Raw genomic sequence first — 18,087 nt, forward strand, 5'->3', positions numbered from 1 at the left:
TCAGGGTGTCGACTTTCCACCCTGGTCAAGCGACGTCCATGGATGGCGTGGAAAAGGCATCGGCGGAAAAGGCAACAACGCAAGAAAACAACAAACCGGAAAAAGTGGATGGAGCTGCCATCACAATGGCGGTGGCCCAGGAACCGAGGCGAGGAAAGTGGAAGGCTCTTATGCCAACTGAAGCTGTCAGTGTTCGGGGAACGACGTGGCTCTTCCCCAAGCATCACTGGACTCCAAGACCTGTGCCGAGCTCTGTCCCATTCACGGAATCGAGAAGGAACAACTTCCGACAGTCGGGATGTCGACCATCAGTCCCATTCGGCTGAGTTGTAATGGAGGTAAGGGTGGTCCGGAGACGTCCGCGACGGGCGTAGAGATGGCACTCACAGGCGGAGAAGCATCACAAAATCAGGTAGTGCACCCAGCTGCAGAACAAGTGGAGGAGGTAATCATCAACGTGGTGAAGGCGCAGGATCCACGGGGAGCACAGCGAAAGGCGCACTTACTGCCGACTGAACCGGTCAGTTGTTGGGGAATCGACGTGGTACTTCTTCGAGCATCGCTGGACTCCAGAGTCTGTGTCTGGATTGGTCTGCCAAGCATCCAATCTATCAACACATCCAGCGTCCGCGCAGTTGGACCGGATGTCAAGATCCAGAAAGCAAAGCACAACATCAACGACGAGAGATTCACGGAAATGGAGGCAGATCAAGCGCTGGTCGACACTGATTCGACTGAATCGACGAGAAGGTTTGAGGATGTTGGAGGTTACGTCACACGGTCACGCTTCAGGGACGCCACGTTCTCGTTCAAGCATCTGTGGATTCGTGGCCACATCCGGCACCTACTCAAGGTCGAGCGGATCGGAAACTGGACACATCATCAAACGGCGAGCGCTGGCGAAGGCAAAGGATTGCGGCTCAAGATCAAACACACCACGGAGAAGATCGTAGCAGCTGGCGGAGTTGGTTTGAGGCAGATGTGCCTCAAGGCGGGGGAGAATGTTCGGGTGCTTTAGAGCAACTCTCCCATCTGGCGATTTGGCAACCCTGCGCATTTGACAGTTCGCGCGCAGGAGGCAAACCTCCTGCATTGTTGTTCACGGCTCGAACGGAACGGACGCAAATAAACAAATAGTTTTAGTTAGTTTGTAAACGCGGTCTTTTCTTTTCCTCCGGGATCTCTCGCGTTTCGTCGGCCCAGTCCAAGGTCCAAACACCCTATGTGACCCTAAACCCCTAAACTGAAAGGCGGAGCTTCTTCAAAGAACGATCTTTATTTAGCTAGGTCTTGAAAGGGAATGAAAAAGTTTAGTAGAACCTAACACAAGCAGAGGCGACTCGTGCCTGAATGAAGTACCTGTTCAATGTTATTTTTTTTATTATTCTTTATTATAGAGTTTTTCAGCCGGAGGCTGGTTCAACTCTTTTGGATGATTTGACTTCGTGCTTGAAGTCGACCCGGTTACAATGTTGTTTTTAATAAATATTGATTATAGATCGTAGTAAATTTTTGAATCTTAATGCTAAAAAAAGTTTTTGAAGCTTTTTTCTTTCCAATGGCTTTTATTTTTACGTTTTATTATTTTTATACTATTATAGTTTTCTGTTTATGCAAATAATTGATTACACTTAATGATTAAGACCTTTTTATCTCGTTAAAATGTATTTTTAAGACTTAATCATTAGCGTGGCGAATGTGGAAAATAAGAGCAATCGCTCTGCCATCCTTATCGAAATTCAAGAGAAGTTATTGAATATTGTAATAAATTTAAAAACTATTCATCAGGATGTTCAGAAAAAATACCACATCCTTCACAAAGGAAAACTGTTTGTTGGGCTTTTTTAGGCCCAACTAATATTGAGCTAACTTGGTTACTATTTTAAAATTAAATTGACATTTTACTTTATACTTTTTAGAACCAGGCCGTATCGCTTTTGATCCTTTGTCAAATTTTTAGAGAATTGAATTGTCCTCATGGTTTTGGAATTCAATTTCTGAATAAAAAGAAGAGCTTCTGATGTTAAAAACAAAACTATATTGACATGAATCCGAGATAATGAAAATATTTGTTTTTAGCATCAGTGAAAAAAAGTTTTCAGAACAAATTCATGCTACAATATATGATAATAATATATTCAACTAGAGTGAACCGGACCAACAGTTTGAATAAACACAGTCGTTTTTGGAGCATTTAATGGCATCAAATCTTAAACTTTTTAGGACTGCATCCGCTTTAAATACAACCATTCTTAAAATAAAATAACGATCATGGTTGAATCTACTGTCAAATTTTTTTCTCATATGTCCCGAGTCTGGAAAAAACACAGTACTTTTTTGTTTCAATTGTTTCAATTCAATCTATCAATCATACTATCTAAACTTAACATTACATCACTTTCCAGTAGAGCAAGAATCCACTAGTAACCAAGAAGATCGAAGAGGTTCAACGTGCGCAGTTGAACATTCCAGTTTTAAAACAAGCCATCACCAGTCTGCGCAAAACAGCCTGATGCCTAAAAGTGCGCCAAATATAGAGCAGTACCTATCTGTGGTGCTCTCGCGCTCTCTCATTTATTCATGCTCTCAACGTGCTGTCAACGCGCTGGCTTGTTTACCTTTTGCAAGCAGCTCCCTGCAGAGCTGAGCGAGCTAAGTCAGCTGGGGCCTGGGGGTGGCATTTCGCTCTCTCCCAAAAATGCTGTCAGTTCACGCTCTCAGATTGAACCAGATTTACCAACACATCGATAATGCCGCTGCATATGAATAGGAAGCTCTTTACATGTGTTGATATTTTCCGTATGGAGATTTTTTTCCCGACGTTCAGAGGGTCGGTGTGAACGCGACGAGCATTTGGGCGTGGCCAGCCAGGCTGGCTCGCTTTAGTATTGGTGGGTTGTAAAGAGATGCAAAGATTTGGGTAAAGAGTAAAGGGTGGCGGTCCAATGCTTTTTTGGTGCATGCAGCGCTGCTGAACATGTCGATTTTGTTAACGTATATTCAAACAAAAATTGTAATTATATGTTGCTGGTTGAAAAAGCACCGCGGTACTTAAATAAAAAAAATATCCGCTTGAAATCGGTTTCCTGTTCAATGAACAGGTTGAACAGGTGGACGAGTCGCCTCTGAACACAAGGTTACTACGATCTGTTGATCGTTGATCAACGTGGCGTTGCCAGGTTGCGGATTGGCGGTTGCCATCTAACATCCCCGCTCAAACGCACAATCCGAACTGACCGGAACGCTACATAATTCGCCAACACAAACAGTAAACGTACGACTTGATTTTGGTCACCGGTATGTTCGTTCCTTTGTAATCGAAGCCACGTCCTTGTGAGCAGCTTTTCTCCACCAAGTGCAAATTGAACCGGTCCACGTTGCCGGACTCGTCTTTCTCGAACTTGAAATCTTTTGCCAATCGACGATGTTCTCCTCCAGCGGCTTTGGCACGAACCTGGTCTTCTTCCAGTGGATCCAGCCAGTCGCCGACTGCAGGTTCTTCGCAACTGCCTCTGTGTTCCGTGCACAGGTCAACACTACGTCGTCAGTGCCCTCGGTGAAATCTGTGAATTGTCCACCAGCAGTATTGCTGCCAAATTGCATGCAACAGTTAAGGAACTTACCCGAGGTTCTGCGCTCCCGTTCGCTGTGCCTCGTGGACCCTTCTGCTGGGCAGTGGCCACGTTCTGGTTGCGAAGGGAGCGCTCCGGGAAGTCCTTCCTCGTCCTCGTCTTCCGTCAGCTTCGCAATGCCGAGCTGTCGTCCAGCCAGACCAGCGGTGAGCTCTTGTACGCTCTCGCCATCTTGAACATCAGCAGCCGTCTCCTCCTCAACCGATTCTTCATCAACAGGTTCCTTGTCTTGGCTCAAGCGGCTTTGCGGTTTTGGCTTCCAAGCCATCATTGCAGTAGCATGGATGCCACCGCCAACAGCACCATCTCGGCGGAAAACGTCCAACGCGTACAGCTGTCCAGATCGGCGTCCACTGCCGACCACACGCTTTCCCTTCTCGATGGACACCTTTCCACCGACGAACTTTACAGCCATCCCAACGTCTTCAAGCCGTCGAACAGAAAACAGGTTGCATCGAAGCTCGGGCACGTACAATACATCGTTGACCACTGCCGGCAGCCACTTTCCCTTGACCAGCATCGTCACTCGTACAGTGCCGACCGATTCTGCTACTAGCGATTGGCCAGACTTGGCCACGGCAATCCGCACCTCCCGATTCAGCGGTCGCAGCTCCTCAAAGAGAGACTTGTCTTGCACCAAGTGAGCCGTTGCTCCAGAATCCAGGTACCACTCGATTCTCCGGCCCATCACAGCAGGCGACGTCGAAGCACCAACGTTGTCCGTAGCAACACCAAACGCGATTTGGTTTTCGTACGTCACATTGGCTCCACTTTTCACGTTTCGGGTGGACTTACCGGACCTGAATCCAGACTCCTCTACCGGTTCCCATCCGTCCAGCCGTCCATTGGGACAATCTGCTCGCTTGTGACCGGGCCGGCCGCATTCAAAACACCTTATCTCTCGTCTCTTGCTGGCGAACGCAGACTCACCCGACTCGCCTTCACATTGATCCTCCGGGGCAGCTTGCGCGTTCCGCTTGACCTGCTCGTCCAGGATCCTTTTCTTGACGTACTCGAGCGTCAAGTCCTTTGGCTCGATCGTCTCCACCGCTGTGATAAGCGCGTCAAACGATCGTGGGAGAGCCAACAGCAGTTGGCAAACGACATCTTCCTTTTCCAGCTTGACTCCAGCCGCCTTCAGTTCGCGTAGCACCTTCTCAAATCGCTGCAGGAACGCCGGAACATCGCCTCCCTCGGCCAAACGTAGCTCTTGAAACTGCTTCTTCAAGAAGAGCTTCCCCGCGATCCCGACGCGCTCGAACACGTCGCGCAGCGCGTCCCAGGTCTCCTTGGCCGTCCGTGCGTCCTTCACGTGGTCGAGCTGGTCCTCAGCGATTCGGTTGACCAGCAGATTTCGGCAGCTTCGATCCTTGGCCACCCGTTCCACCCGCAGCGCTCGCTTCCTCTGCTTCTCGTTCGCCGAGTCCGATTCCAACTCCGCCAGACCCGCCAGGTCCAAGGGCGCTTTAACGCAGTGCAGCAAACCCTTGTCCTCAAGCAGGACCTCCATTCGGAACTTCCAGTTCCCGTAGTTCTTCCCTTCCAGGAGCCAGACCTTTTCTTCAGCCATCTTCCGCTTCCGCCAAGGAAAACTTCTTCAGAAAACTTCAATCTTCTTGAACGTAATCTGGGCCCATAACCTGAAAGGCGGAGCTTCTTCAAAGAACGATCTTTATTTAACTAGGTCTTGAAAGGGAATGAAAAAGTTTAGTAGAACCTAACACAAGGTTACTACGATCTGTTGATCGTTGATCAACGTGGCGTTGCCAGGGTACGGATTGGCGGTTGCCATCTAACATAAACGACCCTAAAATACTTGGTGGGACAATTATGCGTAGAAGTTTAACGATGGGACATACAGACTTGATGTTGTTTTTAATGAGTTTTCCGAACAAAGTACCAGATTTTATGTGTTTTTCTTAAAGTACACGTCAGACTAAACTTAAATTCCAAATCGTCCAAAACTGACATGGGACAGTTATGCGTGGAACGGCAGTATAGTTTTTGAAACTTCGTTTCAACTGTAAATGTTAAAAAGTTAAAGATAACTGATTTTAAAATTTCATTCTTATTTTTTAAAATTTCGTCATAATTTTAAATCAAAGAACAACTAAAACATAATTGCTGTTATTATTCTTTCAAAGGATTTAGAAAATATCAAGGAATTTATAAAAAAAAATGTTTTTGCCAAGTTCCCTTTTTTATTTGGTAAATTAAGAATTGGCCTGTCCCCAGCGGTTTAAAGTTTACATGTAAATTACTATGGGATTTTTATGCTTTTTGATCAATCGTTCCTACAGCTCTGGGGACAACATGGATTCACTCGGAATAAAGATAGATGTGTAGGGGATGGTCCAATGAACAGATTCCAGAGAGAATTAGGTTTGTCCATTCTGTCCCCAAGGTGCGCATTGGATCGACGTCCGGTGTCTACAGAATCAACGATTCACCCTTCAAATGTACGCATTGTCCTTAGTATGCTATGACGGCTAGGTGAAAATTACGACGCCCCATGTCAGACGGTGAACACGTGGAGAAGCATCGATTGCATTATTATCACAAAATCTTCATGTTAGGTTAAATTGTTACAGGAAAATCAATAATTGTAATTTTATTACTCTAAAGAATGTTTTTGAGCCAAAAATTGAGTGTATGCTCTGCCACGTGGTCAGTATTCAAACTCAATTTTAGGAACCAATTCACCAAACAAGCTTTGGAGAACACTCATTCCAGTGCACCAACACTTTAAACACATTTAAGATGAAACAAGAAATGTTTAGGAATCGTTTGGATCCTTCCTAAGAGCCCTTGCACATTGAATTTGAATTTTTTAACTTGTTTGATTTATTTTACGGCTTTCTCAAAATTGTGCAACGGACCACCATTAGGCATAAGGAGAACAAAATTTCTTGAAGGCGGATTTTTCAAAGTACGGCGAAAAGCTCTGGGCGTAAAGTATGCTTCCCTTTGAAAAGTTAAACATAAAATAATTCCGAAAACTTCAACTCATAAAAGTACCTTAATTCGAATACTCGATGCTGTAGCTATTGATTTATTTGTTATTGCCTAGTTCCATATCTAGATTTTTTTTTAAAAAAGACTTTATAAGCTGTTGTGTTTCATATGTTTATAATAGGACCTTAAAAACCTTTAAAAAAAGCTAAAATATTTTGTTCACTGATACTTTTTTGTATTAAACCATGTGATTTGTAAAATGCTTTAATTACTTGTGATTTTTTTTCTTAATAATTTCATGTTACATATTATATAAAAATGGAAGGCTGTCATCTTAACCAAAAAGTACCAAATCACAAATTGTTCTAGTGATATTTAATTGTTTATTAACACAACTGCGAGCACGTTAAATTTATATTTCTAATATTATGATGCCACAATTTAAAATGTATCTAGCAGAAATGTAGGCCAATATTTATGTGCAAAATGATTGTTTTGTTTTTTTAAGGTTTATAGATTCGTTTTCAGATGTCTTGTAATTCTTTTGAAATTATGACTAGAAACATAAAACTGCATTTGTGAAACCTCGAACGATCGTTTTAAAAACTAATAGGAACATGATGTCAGAGTTTTGCAAACAACTTGAACAAATGAATCCTGCACTTTAGATAACGAAGCCCACTTACCTTACTTATCTCTAGCGACGCTTGTTAATTAGGCCCATCTTCTTGAGCTGGCGAAGTGCACACTTGGCGGCGGTGCACTTGGCGATTCGATAGTTGCGACCAATGCCGCGGAATGTTCCTTTGCCAAACACCTCCACCGTAACGCGAACCCGGCGCCCGTCGGCCAGCTTTTCCGGTTTTCTGTCGAAGGAGAGTGACAATTTGTTTAGCTCTAAATACTGAGAAGCGGGGTTGAGATGGTCTTACCCGAATTTGGCCGTTTCCGGTTCAAGCTCCAGCAACTCTCGGATCGGCGACTTTGGCACCGAATTGCTAAACTGCTCAATTTCCGGTCCCATCATTCCGCGGTAAACCTGTATGGAATCAAACGGTTTGAAATATTTCAAAATACATTGTAGATGCGATTTTTTCTACCCTCCAAACAGCATCCAGCGACATGTTCGAGTCGAGAAAGATTGCTCCCGCGACAGACTCGAAAACATCGCCCAGCGCCTTGGGAACCTCAACGTCTTCCGCTTCGTCGCATTCGTCCTCCGATATGAGATAGTACTGATAGTAATGAGAGAGGATTGTTAAACGTCAAAGGAAAGCATCTCCAAAAAGTCACTCACTTCCTCGCTGATGCTGTGGCCATTATCCTGCTGGATGCGCACGAAACGGTCTATCACATCGTTCAACCCGGGTGAGAGATGCCTAAAGTACTTGTGGAAATCGTGCCGCACGGCCAACGAAGCGAATATGGTATTGTTGACGAGCGCAGATCGAAGATCCGTAAGTGCTCCGGGAGAGTGCTGGCGCGGATCTTCGTAGAGATGCCTCGTGATGAGATAATCCAACACGGCATCGCCGAGGAATTCCAACCGCTGGTAACAGTCGGTCAGTCGATTCGGACAGTACGAGGCGTGGGTCATGGCTTGCAGTAGGTAGGAACGATCTTGAAAACGGTATCCCAGCGAATCTTCGAAAGCGCTGTATCCGTCAAGTAGATGTTCCAGGGATTTCTCCGGGTTGGGAGCATGGGTTAGGAGTGGTGATCTCGGCGGAATCCAGTATCCGTAGATGGACTGGATTTGCTTGCCGTTCACCTCATACGGTGCCGAACTTCCGGGAATGCGTGGCGCAGTTGGATCAAAGGGTTGCTCGCACACCGGAAGCACCCGGATTCCTAGCCATGCCATCAACAACAGAGCTCCTCGTGGACCGCACTCGATCAGGTAGGCCCCGATCAACGCTTCGACGCAATCCGCCACCGATTTATCCGGTATGCTGTGCTGCGTGACCAGATTGTACGGAATGAAGCATGCAAAGTAATCCGAATTTTTGATAAACTCGTCGTTCCGGATCTCCAGCTGCTGAATTTCTTTCATGTGCTCACCTTCCTCGTTATCCGACTGTGATGTAAACGAGAAATAAATAGTTTTAACATTCTATCTTGAATAAACCTTCTTTTGCAACTCACATCATCGAGCAGACCGAGCAGTTGGGCGCGTTCTTTGACAAGCTTACAGATTTCTTCGCTCGACAGCTGCTTGATATCGGGCAAATCAGCCAGGTTCCAGTGACAAGCGGGGATCTAGCAAACGGACGAAAACATGAATCTACAGACTAGTCTAGCGGAAACTACTGGTACATACGAGGACAAAATGGTTTGAACGTCTGTAAATCGAGTGTGCTATTTTCCCAACCAAACCACATACATCCCAGCTTTAATTTAGTTTTAGTTTAGTTTGTTTGTTTTTATTTGACAGAAAAAGCCACCAAACTACTAAACCAACCATACTGCTGTTGCATACTCTTTAACATTAGAACATCCAACCCATGTCTGACTCACATGAACTCCCAAGCCTACAAATGAGTTAGAACGGTATCTTCACTCGCTATACTGCCCCTGATCGCATAAATGTCCCATATGCATTTTCATCGATTTCGAGTTATTGATGCAGTTTGGTTCAAAATCGTGTGCTCTTTCAAAAGAGCCTATAACATCCAGTACTTTGTTCTAGAAATCAGGAGGAAATCCAGTTTTTTCGCGAAATTTAACACGTAGCCTTATGTATGGGACAAACTTCAAATGCGTTTTTCTCAGCTTGCTGTTTTTGCATATGGGACATTTATGCGAACATGGGCAGTATATCTCTATGGGTAGATTTGTCGATTCTCAACAAATTCATGTTACCAGTTTCACTTATCATTCCAACTCCCAACCCCTCAAAAAATTAGATTTTTTCAAGTTCTGCTCGAGAACCAGCGAGTTGAAGTTACCGTTACAACTTTTTGGAGGCCTGGGGGTCCGTGTGAGTTTGACAAGCGCTGGGGTTTGAAAAAGCGGTTGTTGCGATCTTTAATTCTGTCTCTTTTATTACTGTCGTAGGTTATGCATTAAAAATATCCAGCAAACTATCAAAAATTCTAACAAAAAAAATCTAGCTCTACAAGCGCCTTGCTTACCTTTGCATCGATGAGCGCCTGCTCCAGCTCTTTTGGCACGTAATAACAGGGTGGCAGCCAGTTGTCGTGCGGTTCAAACTTGGTCGCAATCATGCTTTCGCCCAAAACCTTTCTCCGGCCCAGCCGGTACAGGTTCAAATTGGACACCTGCTTTGAGCGCAAGTGGCTCAGTTTACCTTCGTGGACGTTCTCGTAGGTACAGTACAGATACGTCGTGATGGCATACTTCAGGAAGGAATCGCCAATCGTTTCCAGCCGCTCCAGATTGATGCCATCGTTGGCATTGGACATGGTGAGCGCTTGCAGGATTATACTGGGACTAGGACCCGGGTGATTCGTCAAGTCTGGCTGGTAGTCGAAGCTAAACTCGCCCAAAGAACCGTTGATGGCGGTGGCAACGTTTGGGACAGAAGGCAATGTTCGCTTTTGATGGTCTTTCGTTTGATTCCTAACTACTAGAGGATATTCTATATTAAATGTAATTGTTTTTTCATTGTTTTCATTCACTTCTAACAGATTTTCATCATTAAACCGGTCGAAAACATCTCCCGTGCCTATAATGGAGTACTTTTCTGGAAAATATGGCCTATTCAGATCGTAGAATCCTTCGAGATTCATGTATGTAACGCCTCGATCGTTCGTGAATAGAAACCGATCTACCTCCTGCTTCGAAGCGTATGGAAACAATTCATAAATGTCCCGCTCGTCAGATTGCACAGTTGCAGCGTTTCTTCCTTGTTTCAAATGATTTTCAACCGTCAACTTCTCATCACATTTCACAAGCGTTCCACAGTTTTTAATTTGTTCTTTAAATTGGTTCGTCGATCGCTCGAACTGTTCCTCGTGAAGTTTGACATTAATCTCCAGCTCATCGTTTCTGGTACAATCAAACCCGCTGCTTACATTCTTCGAAGTTTGATAAAGCTGTTCGTTCATGTTAGTGCTATTGATTATATCTCGTTGCTTCTGTCGCTTCATGATATCGTCCTCCGATTCGATCGCTTCGGCCACGTTGTCCGATTTGAACTCAATCTTGAGTCCGTACCTTCCTTGGTCGGAATCGTTTTCCTCGCCGCCACTGTCCAGATCGTCGTCCGAGCCGTACGATCCCTCCGAGTCGCTGTAGTATCGAGCGTCCGTTGGTTGCTCCTTGTTGTCCACGTCCCACGAAGTCGGCGAACCGTAGCGGATGTTTGCTGGAGGTGGCAAGTTTGAGGTAATTTAAGACATTTTCGTGGTTACGTAATTTGTCTATAGTGCTCTCGATCGTATTTTGTCTATATTAGGTAAGTTGTAACTTGTCGATAGTAGACTCGGTCGATCGTAATTTCTCGATATCGACAAATTGCAACTAACAATCGAGAAAATCTCGATAAAAATAATTCAAAAATTTTAAAAATTATTTTTTTTAATTAAAAATTTCAAAAAATAAATTAAAAAAAATGCATAAAGGAACATTTAGAAAAGCTCGAAAATTTCAAAAATTTCAGGTTTTAAAATGTAAAACTAAAATTTAAAAAAAATAAAATTTTCAAAATTAAAAAAAAATCAAAAAGTTATATTTGGGGCTCAGGCTGAGTACACCGGTCATGCCTCAAAATTGACCCGTTTTGTTGCATCCTAATAAATAGTCCATACTCACTTCGATTCCTGGAGCAGATGTTCACATTCCCCGGCAGTCCCCAGTTCTCCCCGTCGTCCATAAACTCCGACTGTACACTTTCCGCCATCTCATTGGACCACGTTCCAATCTGGAACCCTTCCGCCTTAAGCTTTGCGTCCGCTTCTTCCAGCAAATCATTCGCCGTCTTTTCATCGCTCAGCGGATCCTCAGACTTCTGGACCCCATCTGCTTTACCCTCAACCGGATCGTCCTTCTTTTCAGCCTCTTCCGGTTCCGTCACTTCCGGAACTTCCTCGAGCACAGCTTTGGCGGTCAGCTTCGCCTCGCGGGACTTTTTCAGCACGTCCGCCAGACTCCAGCCAAAGTTCAGGATGGGCCACTCGAATTGCGCGTCCGAGATGTCCGTGGCACCGAGTCCCAGGTCGTGCGCTACTTCTTTGCGGATTTCGTCCGCCAACAGGAGTGCGTTGATGCGATACAGGATGCAAGGCAGGCAAACGGCCGCTCGCCAGAGTGACGCTGGGAATGGGTGAATCGTGCACAGTTCGGGGATGAGAATTTGTTTTTGCTCGAGATTTTCACGTTTGGCCCGTTTGGTTTCTTCGGAACTGGTTGGGAGGGCCACTCCCTTGCGGTTTACGTAGCGAGGTGTGAGAAAGTTTAGTCTGGCGCTGGTGTGATCGACGTCTAGGAGGGGTTGTTTGCAATTTTGGATTTGAATGTTGTACTTTTTGTAGTAATATTCCTCGAACGTGCTGTAGTTTAGGCCTGGGAAGGAACTTTTGGGCGACAGGTGATAGCAGATCTCTGCCACGTAGAAATACTGCGGTTGATCCTGGTTCCGGTACCATGGCATTACGACCGCATCCCTAAACTGAACATTATCGAACGTGTAGTTTGTTCGATTTTCATCCGGGATGAAGGTCGGCATTTTATCTACACTTTTTGCGATAATATCGATAAAGTCCCAATCAACGGTGACCACACTCTGTCGGGTGATTGTTGGTACGATGAAAAAGCAATTCTCCGTGGCCATCGGATCGTACAGCATAAGATATTTCTGCAGTCGAAGCACTTTGGTGAAGGTATAATTGATAAAGAGATTGATCTTGTCCAACTGTTCTTGGTTCAAAATTGTTCGTTCCGCGCACAAATTAAGCGCCACTTTGACCTCCCCGGAACGGGTGAAGATTGGAAACGCACTAACTTTCGGAATTAGCTTGGCCGTTAAGATCCCAAAACCTTGAGGGGAATCTTCCGGCGGGTAAATCCTGCGACCACGAGTGTTTTGTTCCTCCGGAATGGGACACTGCAGCGTCATGTTTATGTGGTAGAGGTAAACCTTGCAACCGACCGTTGGTCGGCATTCCGAAAAGGCTGATGCAATCTGTTATGATTAAGTTTTACAGTAAACTATTACACTCGTAGAAAACCTCAAAAAGACCTACCCTTTTGTAGTAATACTGCCTTCTTTTGGTAGTTCCCGGCCTAGGCTCGGAATTCTCGCTGACAATCTGAGCGTCGATGCTCTCCAGCTCAAAGTCTTCCCAGTCCGCTTCGAACGCACGAAACGATTCCTTCCCGATCGGGTGCAATGAGTCGTCAATCTACTTTCAATTAAATTTATTAACCCCGGTTAGTTGGTTTGAAATTTAAAATATCTTCATTGCCTGTGACCAGTGACTGAGTGACTGGATCAAACCTAATGACTCAGAATCTGATTCTTTTTTATCAGGCGATGAAAATATTTTAAATTTTAAACCAACAAACAGCAGCCACTCACCTCGCCCGCATTGTGGAGCACGCGACACGCTATGTACGCGGCCATTCTTCGCGCCAAGATTTCCGTCGGCATGGGCAAACCCTGAAAAACATCAAGTTAGCACTGAATTTTGATTCGATCAAGTCGGTGCCTGAAATGTCAAAAACTTCAAAATGACCAGCCTCATTGAACCCGCCGCCGTTCCCGGCATAACGGAAACTTCCTCGGCGGAATCGATCGTACGCCTGGTGCAGCTTCACCGACAAGCCCTGCGCGGCGCATCCCGAAAGTTTCTTCGCGACAACGACGAGTTCAGTGTGAAACTGCAGCAACAAAACACCGAATCGATTGCGAGCGATTCCTCCGGCAGTCGCATCTCGTTTGTTCCGAACCGAATCTACACCATCGACGAGGTCACCGAGGACTCGGCCCTTTCCGTCGGCGCGGAGGGAGTGAAACTAAGCGTGGAGATGCGCGAAAGGATAGATCGGCTGAAGCAGCGTTCCGCCGCGGCACGGAACGCCAAACGGCCGGAGAGTCGGCGGGGATCGGGTTCGAGGTGAGTTTTGAAATAAGAAGTCACGAAACCTAATCTGCTTTTCTTGCAGACCTCTTTCTTCAGAAATCACTGACCGAATCATCTTTCACGAGAACATTGTTCAAAAGTTCGAGATGATTGACCGTTTTCTGAAAGATCAAACCGAAGCAAAGCAGGACGCAAGCAGCGGGGTGGAAAGTGCTTCCTCGACAACACGCAGATACGCGCGATCGCGGTCAACGCCGGAAAAGAACCGCGTAATCCGTAGTCTGTGTTGTAGTTGCATTTCTGGCCAATAAACTTACCAAAATGTCCTCCTTGAGCGGGGAGTTAATGGGCATCCGGATGGTGTACTGGTACAGGTCATGTCCCTTCCGGGTGGTCTTGGCACAGCGCCACAGCGGGGTAAGCTTGGTGAAAGTGTCGCTGGGTAGCTTGGCGCAGTACTTGTTAATCATTTGGATGGCGTTGGCCAGCCCAACACCGTTGCTGTTTTCCTCCGTTTCTGGTAGCGGGCGGTAGATTTCGAAAAACCGACTAAAGCAGTCGGCGTGCTTGAGTTCACTCTCCGGAGGTTCCATGTTTTCGCATTTGCGCAGAAGTAGCTGGATGGGAGAGGGGGGCAAAAGATTAACATTATTTTTAAATCAAATTCATACATGTTTGAAATGTCTGTTTTTCTGATTAGAAATTTTCAAAACGAAAATGGTGAAAATGTTGCAGCACAAGTCGAGCATAAAGTGCGCCAATTGCTGGAAAAATCAAACCGCTAATTAAACCGGTTTTTACCGGTTTCGAGTAAGCAGGCTGTCGATCTCATGTTTGGACTCACCACCCTCAAAAAAGCAATAAATCAAGCAAATTGATATAATTATTCGTAAGAGACAGTTAGAACATTTACTCACCTTTTCAATTTCCATGTAAATGGCAATTTTTTCGATCATTTCATTTGTACAATTTTCCATTACTTGTAAACCTAATTTTTGAGTTTCTTCAGCTATAGTTTCACTATTTTTCACCAAACACAAATTTGAACCACTCAGGGAAGTCGGTCTTTTCTCTTCGTCATCATCATCACTTTCTTCTTCTTCCATCTTGACCCGGCTTGTCCTCTCGCAAACCCTCCTATGGACCTGCTCGCTCAAATCATCCCGCGCCCCATTTGCCGCGAGTAATTGGTCCACTTTTGGCGTCACGATTAAAATATGGTACGCGGATGGCGCCCGCGCCCGGCCCTTGCACTGGACGTACGACCGATAGCTGACCGGTTCGTTCCACCGGATCACGAGATTACACTTGGGCAGATCGATGCCCTCTTCCAGCACGGACGTTCCTATTAGCAGATTGCACTCGTGCATTCGGAATCGTTTGAGCACATCTTCCTGCTTACGGTGTTCGACTTCGGCTTCTTTCGGCTCGGTAATTGGGTTGGCACTTTTGTCCACCGTGTACTGGACGTTGATGTAGGAGAGTTGAGGATCAGAACGAACGGCTTCGTACAGGAGGCTGTACAGTATTTTAGTGGTAAATTTGGAATTGCAAAAGATTAACGCACACAAAGCGTCCGGATCGTTCTGGTTGTGGAAATTAGAACGATTTCGATGTGTGAAACCTATTTTCTTGCGTTGACGAATTTGGCGGATGCCGTTTTTGAACGGCGATCGTGGTTTCTTTTCGTTGAACACTAGATTTTGTTTTAGTGGAGGTGCGTCCGATATGCTTTTAACTGAAGTCTTCAAACTTTCCAAACCTTCGGTGATGATGGCAATGCTGCTGGTAACTGTTTCCACACGATCAACAAACTTTTGAAAATCTACCGTTTTAATTTCCTTGAGCAAACTTTGGCAAGACGGAAGCTGGCAGGATTCCGTCACCTCTTTGATTGGCGCCTTTGAACTAACAGTGCCACGATTGGCACCATCCGGCCGAAATAGACGGAATATCTCCAACATTCGCAGAACCTTGGGCGTTGAATGTGCCTCAATCCGTTCCAACTCGGTGGCGTACTGTTGGAAAACAAGGTCGCAGTACGACCGTATCTGGACAAACACCGTCGAAACGAGGCAGAGCAGCAAAAAGTGACGCTCGTATGGCGTTTTGATCTTTCGCTTTTCGATTTGTACAATTAGAGCGAGTGCAGCTCGATCCGCACACCAAGGACCCATTTCGTCTAGAACGGTGAGAAATTCCCGCAGGAAGTTGAGCGGATCGACCTTCGGGTCGGGAATGTGTTTCAGCTCTTCAAGGAACTCATCATCTTCGTAGATTTCCGACGGATCGTACCGGTGCTCCTGCAGGAAGGTCATTTGAGTTTCCACGATTTCACGCAAGTAGAGAGCAAGCTCGGATTGCTGCGGCGGAGCACACTGCAAAATCAACTCCTTTGGTTTGGTGCAGTATCTACAAAGGTAAATATACAAAACATATATCCAAGAATTTTACAAAATCCAACTCACCTCAACACGGTCACAATATCGCTGGCCGTTTCCGCCTTAGCCTTCAAACATCGCTCGAGCTGTTCCAACTCGGCACTGAGCCGACCCGGAATGCAACCGGCGTTGTGCAGCGGTCCGGCCAATCCCAAAATCTTTGGCCTTTCCCGACAGCGCTCGTAGTACTCGCTAAACAGTTCCGCAATCTCTACGTTGCCGTATATCTTGTGACACTCGTCAATCACCAGCAGATTAACCTCGTCTAGTTCCAGATAACCGCACACAACGGCATCCAGGCACTTCCGCTCGTTCGCAATTATGACCTGATAATCCGCCACAATCCGCTCCCAGTCCGGTTCGTCCCCATCAACGTGCACAACCTTTAAATCTGTCAGATTCCGCATCAAACTGTACACCGAGTCATTATTCGAAATGTACAGGGTCCGCTTCCGGCGTTGAGCTGTACTTCGCAGCTGGAACCCGAGCTCGTGTATCAACTTGAGGGCAATAAATTCTTTGTTTGAGTTGTGGGCCAGGCACAAAATCAGGTTCCGCTCGCGTGCCGAAGCCAGCAATTCGACCTGGAAGTCACGCGGCGTAAGGGAAGTGGTGTGAATGGCGTCGGTCCACGAGTGGGCCATTCTGAACAGTTGCGGTTCCGGTTCCGGTATGACGGTCCGGACATGCCCCCTCGAAGGTTGTGATCGACGGCGCGTTTAGTTCACTGTTATTGGCAGCTAGTCAAGCATTTTTTTCTACTTTATTAGATAAAATGTTTCAACTAAATCACAATACACTAGAATATTAAGTTGTTAAGGAATGTTTTGAACAAGAAAAAAAAAATCACGAATGTGACTTTGTGCTTCATTAACAACACGATGCCGCAAGTTGTTTACATTATTGGTGTATCAACTACACTGAGAATCAACATTACACCTGCTCCAGTTTGATTTTATACACTTGTATGCATTCAAGCTTTGAGAAAGACGTCTGAAAAAAGGTTAAACATTATGCACGTTTAGCATAAAAAACGATTTTAGCCATGGCTTTGCAAAGACTGGAACATGTGCGCATATTTAGACTGGTTGCAACGCGGCTCTACTTTGTTCTAGCTGTTTCATTTTTCAAATAGAACTGAAACAGACCACCCGCAACGCGGAGTTGCAGTTTTATTTTTCGAGCAGTATTTTGAAACCGGAATAAAACTGCTCGACGAGTTTGTTTCAAACGTGAGACGATTTGGAACGGGAATAGAACTCAGTTTCAAAAAAAATCAGATATATAGAGATATCCACGTATTCTTACACACACACTATGATGCTGTGTTGATAATCATACGCACACAATTAAAAGCATTTTTTTGAAACAACATTTAGATCAGCGCGTTGCGAGCACCGTGTTCTAGTTTCATTTCCGCCAGTTCTAAAAATTTAAAACTGCTCGCAATTTGAAACAATTATAAAACTACGCGTTGCAACCAGTCTTAATACACTGAACCCCGATGATTTAACACCAATGGAGCACTTCCATTCGAGCAGTTTTTGCTTTTTTCTAAAATTCACTTTTTTTTTTAGATTGATTGATTGATTTTTTATTCGGTAGGAAAAGCCACCAAAGCAGTATGTATTTCTTATGGAGCGAACTGTCAAAAACTGCTCGACTGCGGGTGCTTTGGGTGCTCCATAGAGTTATTTACGTGCGCATGTATTGCGTGTACGTACACGAAAAAAGTGAGGTTAAATTTTGTCCGGCCAGCAAAATCAAATGGTGCGCTAGTGTGTGTACGCGAAACGTCATAAAGCTCTATTGTTGTCAAACGAACGGGGCCACTTTTTAGTTTGACTTTGACCAACCATCAACGGGGTACAAACTACACATAAAAATTTTTTACCGTAATGACAAACGTAACTTATTTTTGATTTAAAAAGTTGCTTAAACTAGCTCGAGGAAAAGTTTATTTCTTGTTTAAAAAATTAAAACATTTACTGGTAAAATCTCCTTGCTAACTGA

At 45.1% G+C, this 18,087-nt stretch overlaps 2 protein-coding genes across 2 annotated transcripts; one reads left to right on the top strand and one right to left on the bottom strand.

The window, feature by feature from the left end:
- Positions 1-6,990: 6,990 nt before the first annotated feature.
- Positions 6,991-16,974, bottom strand: LOC120419888 (endoribonuclease Dcr-1). Its single transcript, XM_039582753.2, has 12 exons — positions 16,102-16,974; positions 14,551-16,045; positions 13,951-14,250; positions 13,129-13,209; positions 12,794-12,952; positions 11,364-12,732; positions 9,722-10,917; positions 8,733-8,846; positions 7,885-8,664; positions 7,688-7,822; positions 7,520-7,626; positions 6,991-7,453 (listed from the first exon to the last, which is right to left on the bottom strand). The coding sequence occupies exons 1-12, from the start codon at positions 16,716-16,718 to the stop codon at positions 7,285-7,287; spliced, it is 6,522 nt and encodes a 2,173-aa protein (XP_039438687.1). The 5' UTR covers positions 16,719-16,974; the 3' UTR covers positions 6,991-7,284.
- Positions 13,149-13,983, top strand: LOC120419894 (uncharacterized). The gene is made up of 2 exons (XM_039582763.2): positions 13,149-13,666; positions 13,716-13,983. Exons 1-2 carry the CDS (start codon positions 13,281-13,283, stop codon positions 13,942-13,944), a joined length of 615 nt encoding a protein of 204 aa, XP_039438697.1. The 5' UTR covers positions 13,149-13,280; the 3' UTR covers positions 13,945-13,983.
- Positions 16,975-18,087: the final 1,113 nt, after the last annotated feature.

The sequence above is a fragment of the Culex pipiens genome, chromosome 1, assembly GCF_016801865.2.
Source record: "Culex pipiens pallens isolate TS chromosome 1, TS_CPP_V2, whole genome shotgun sequence".
NCBI lineage: Eukaryota > Metazoa > Arthropoda > Insecta > Diptera > Culicidae > Culex > Culex pipiens.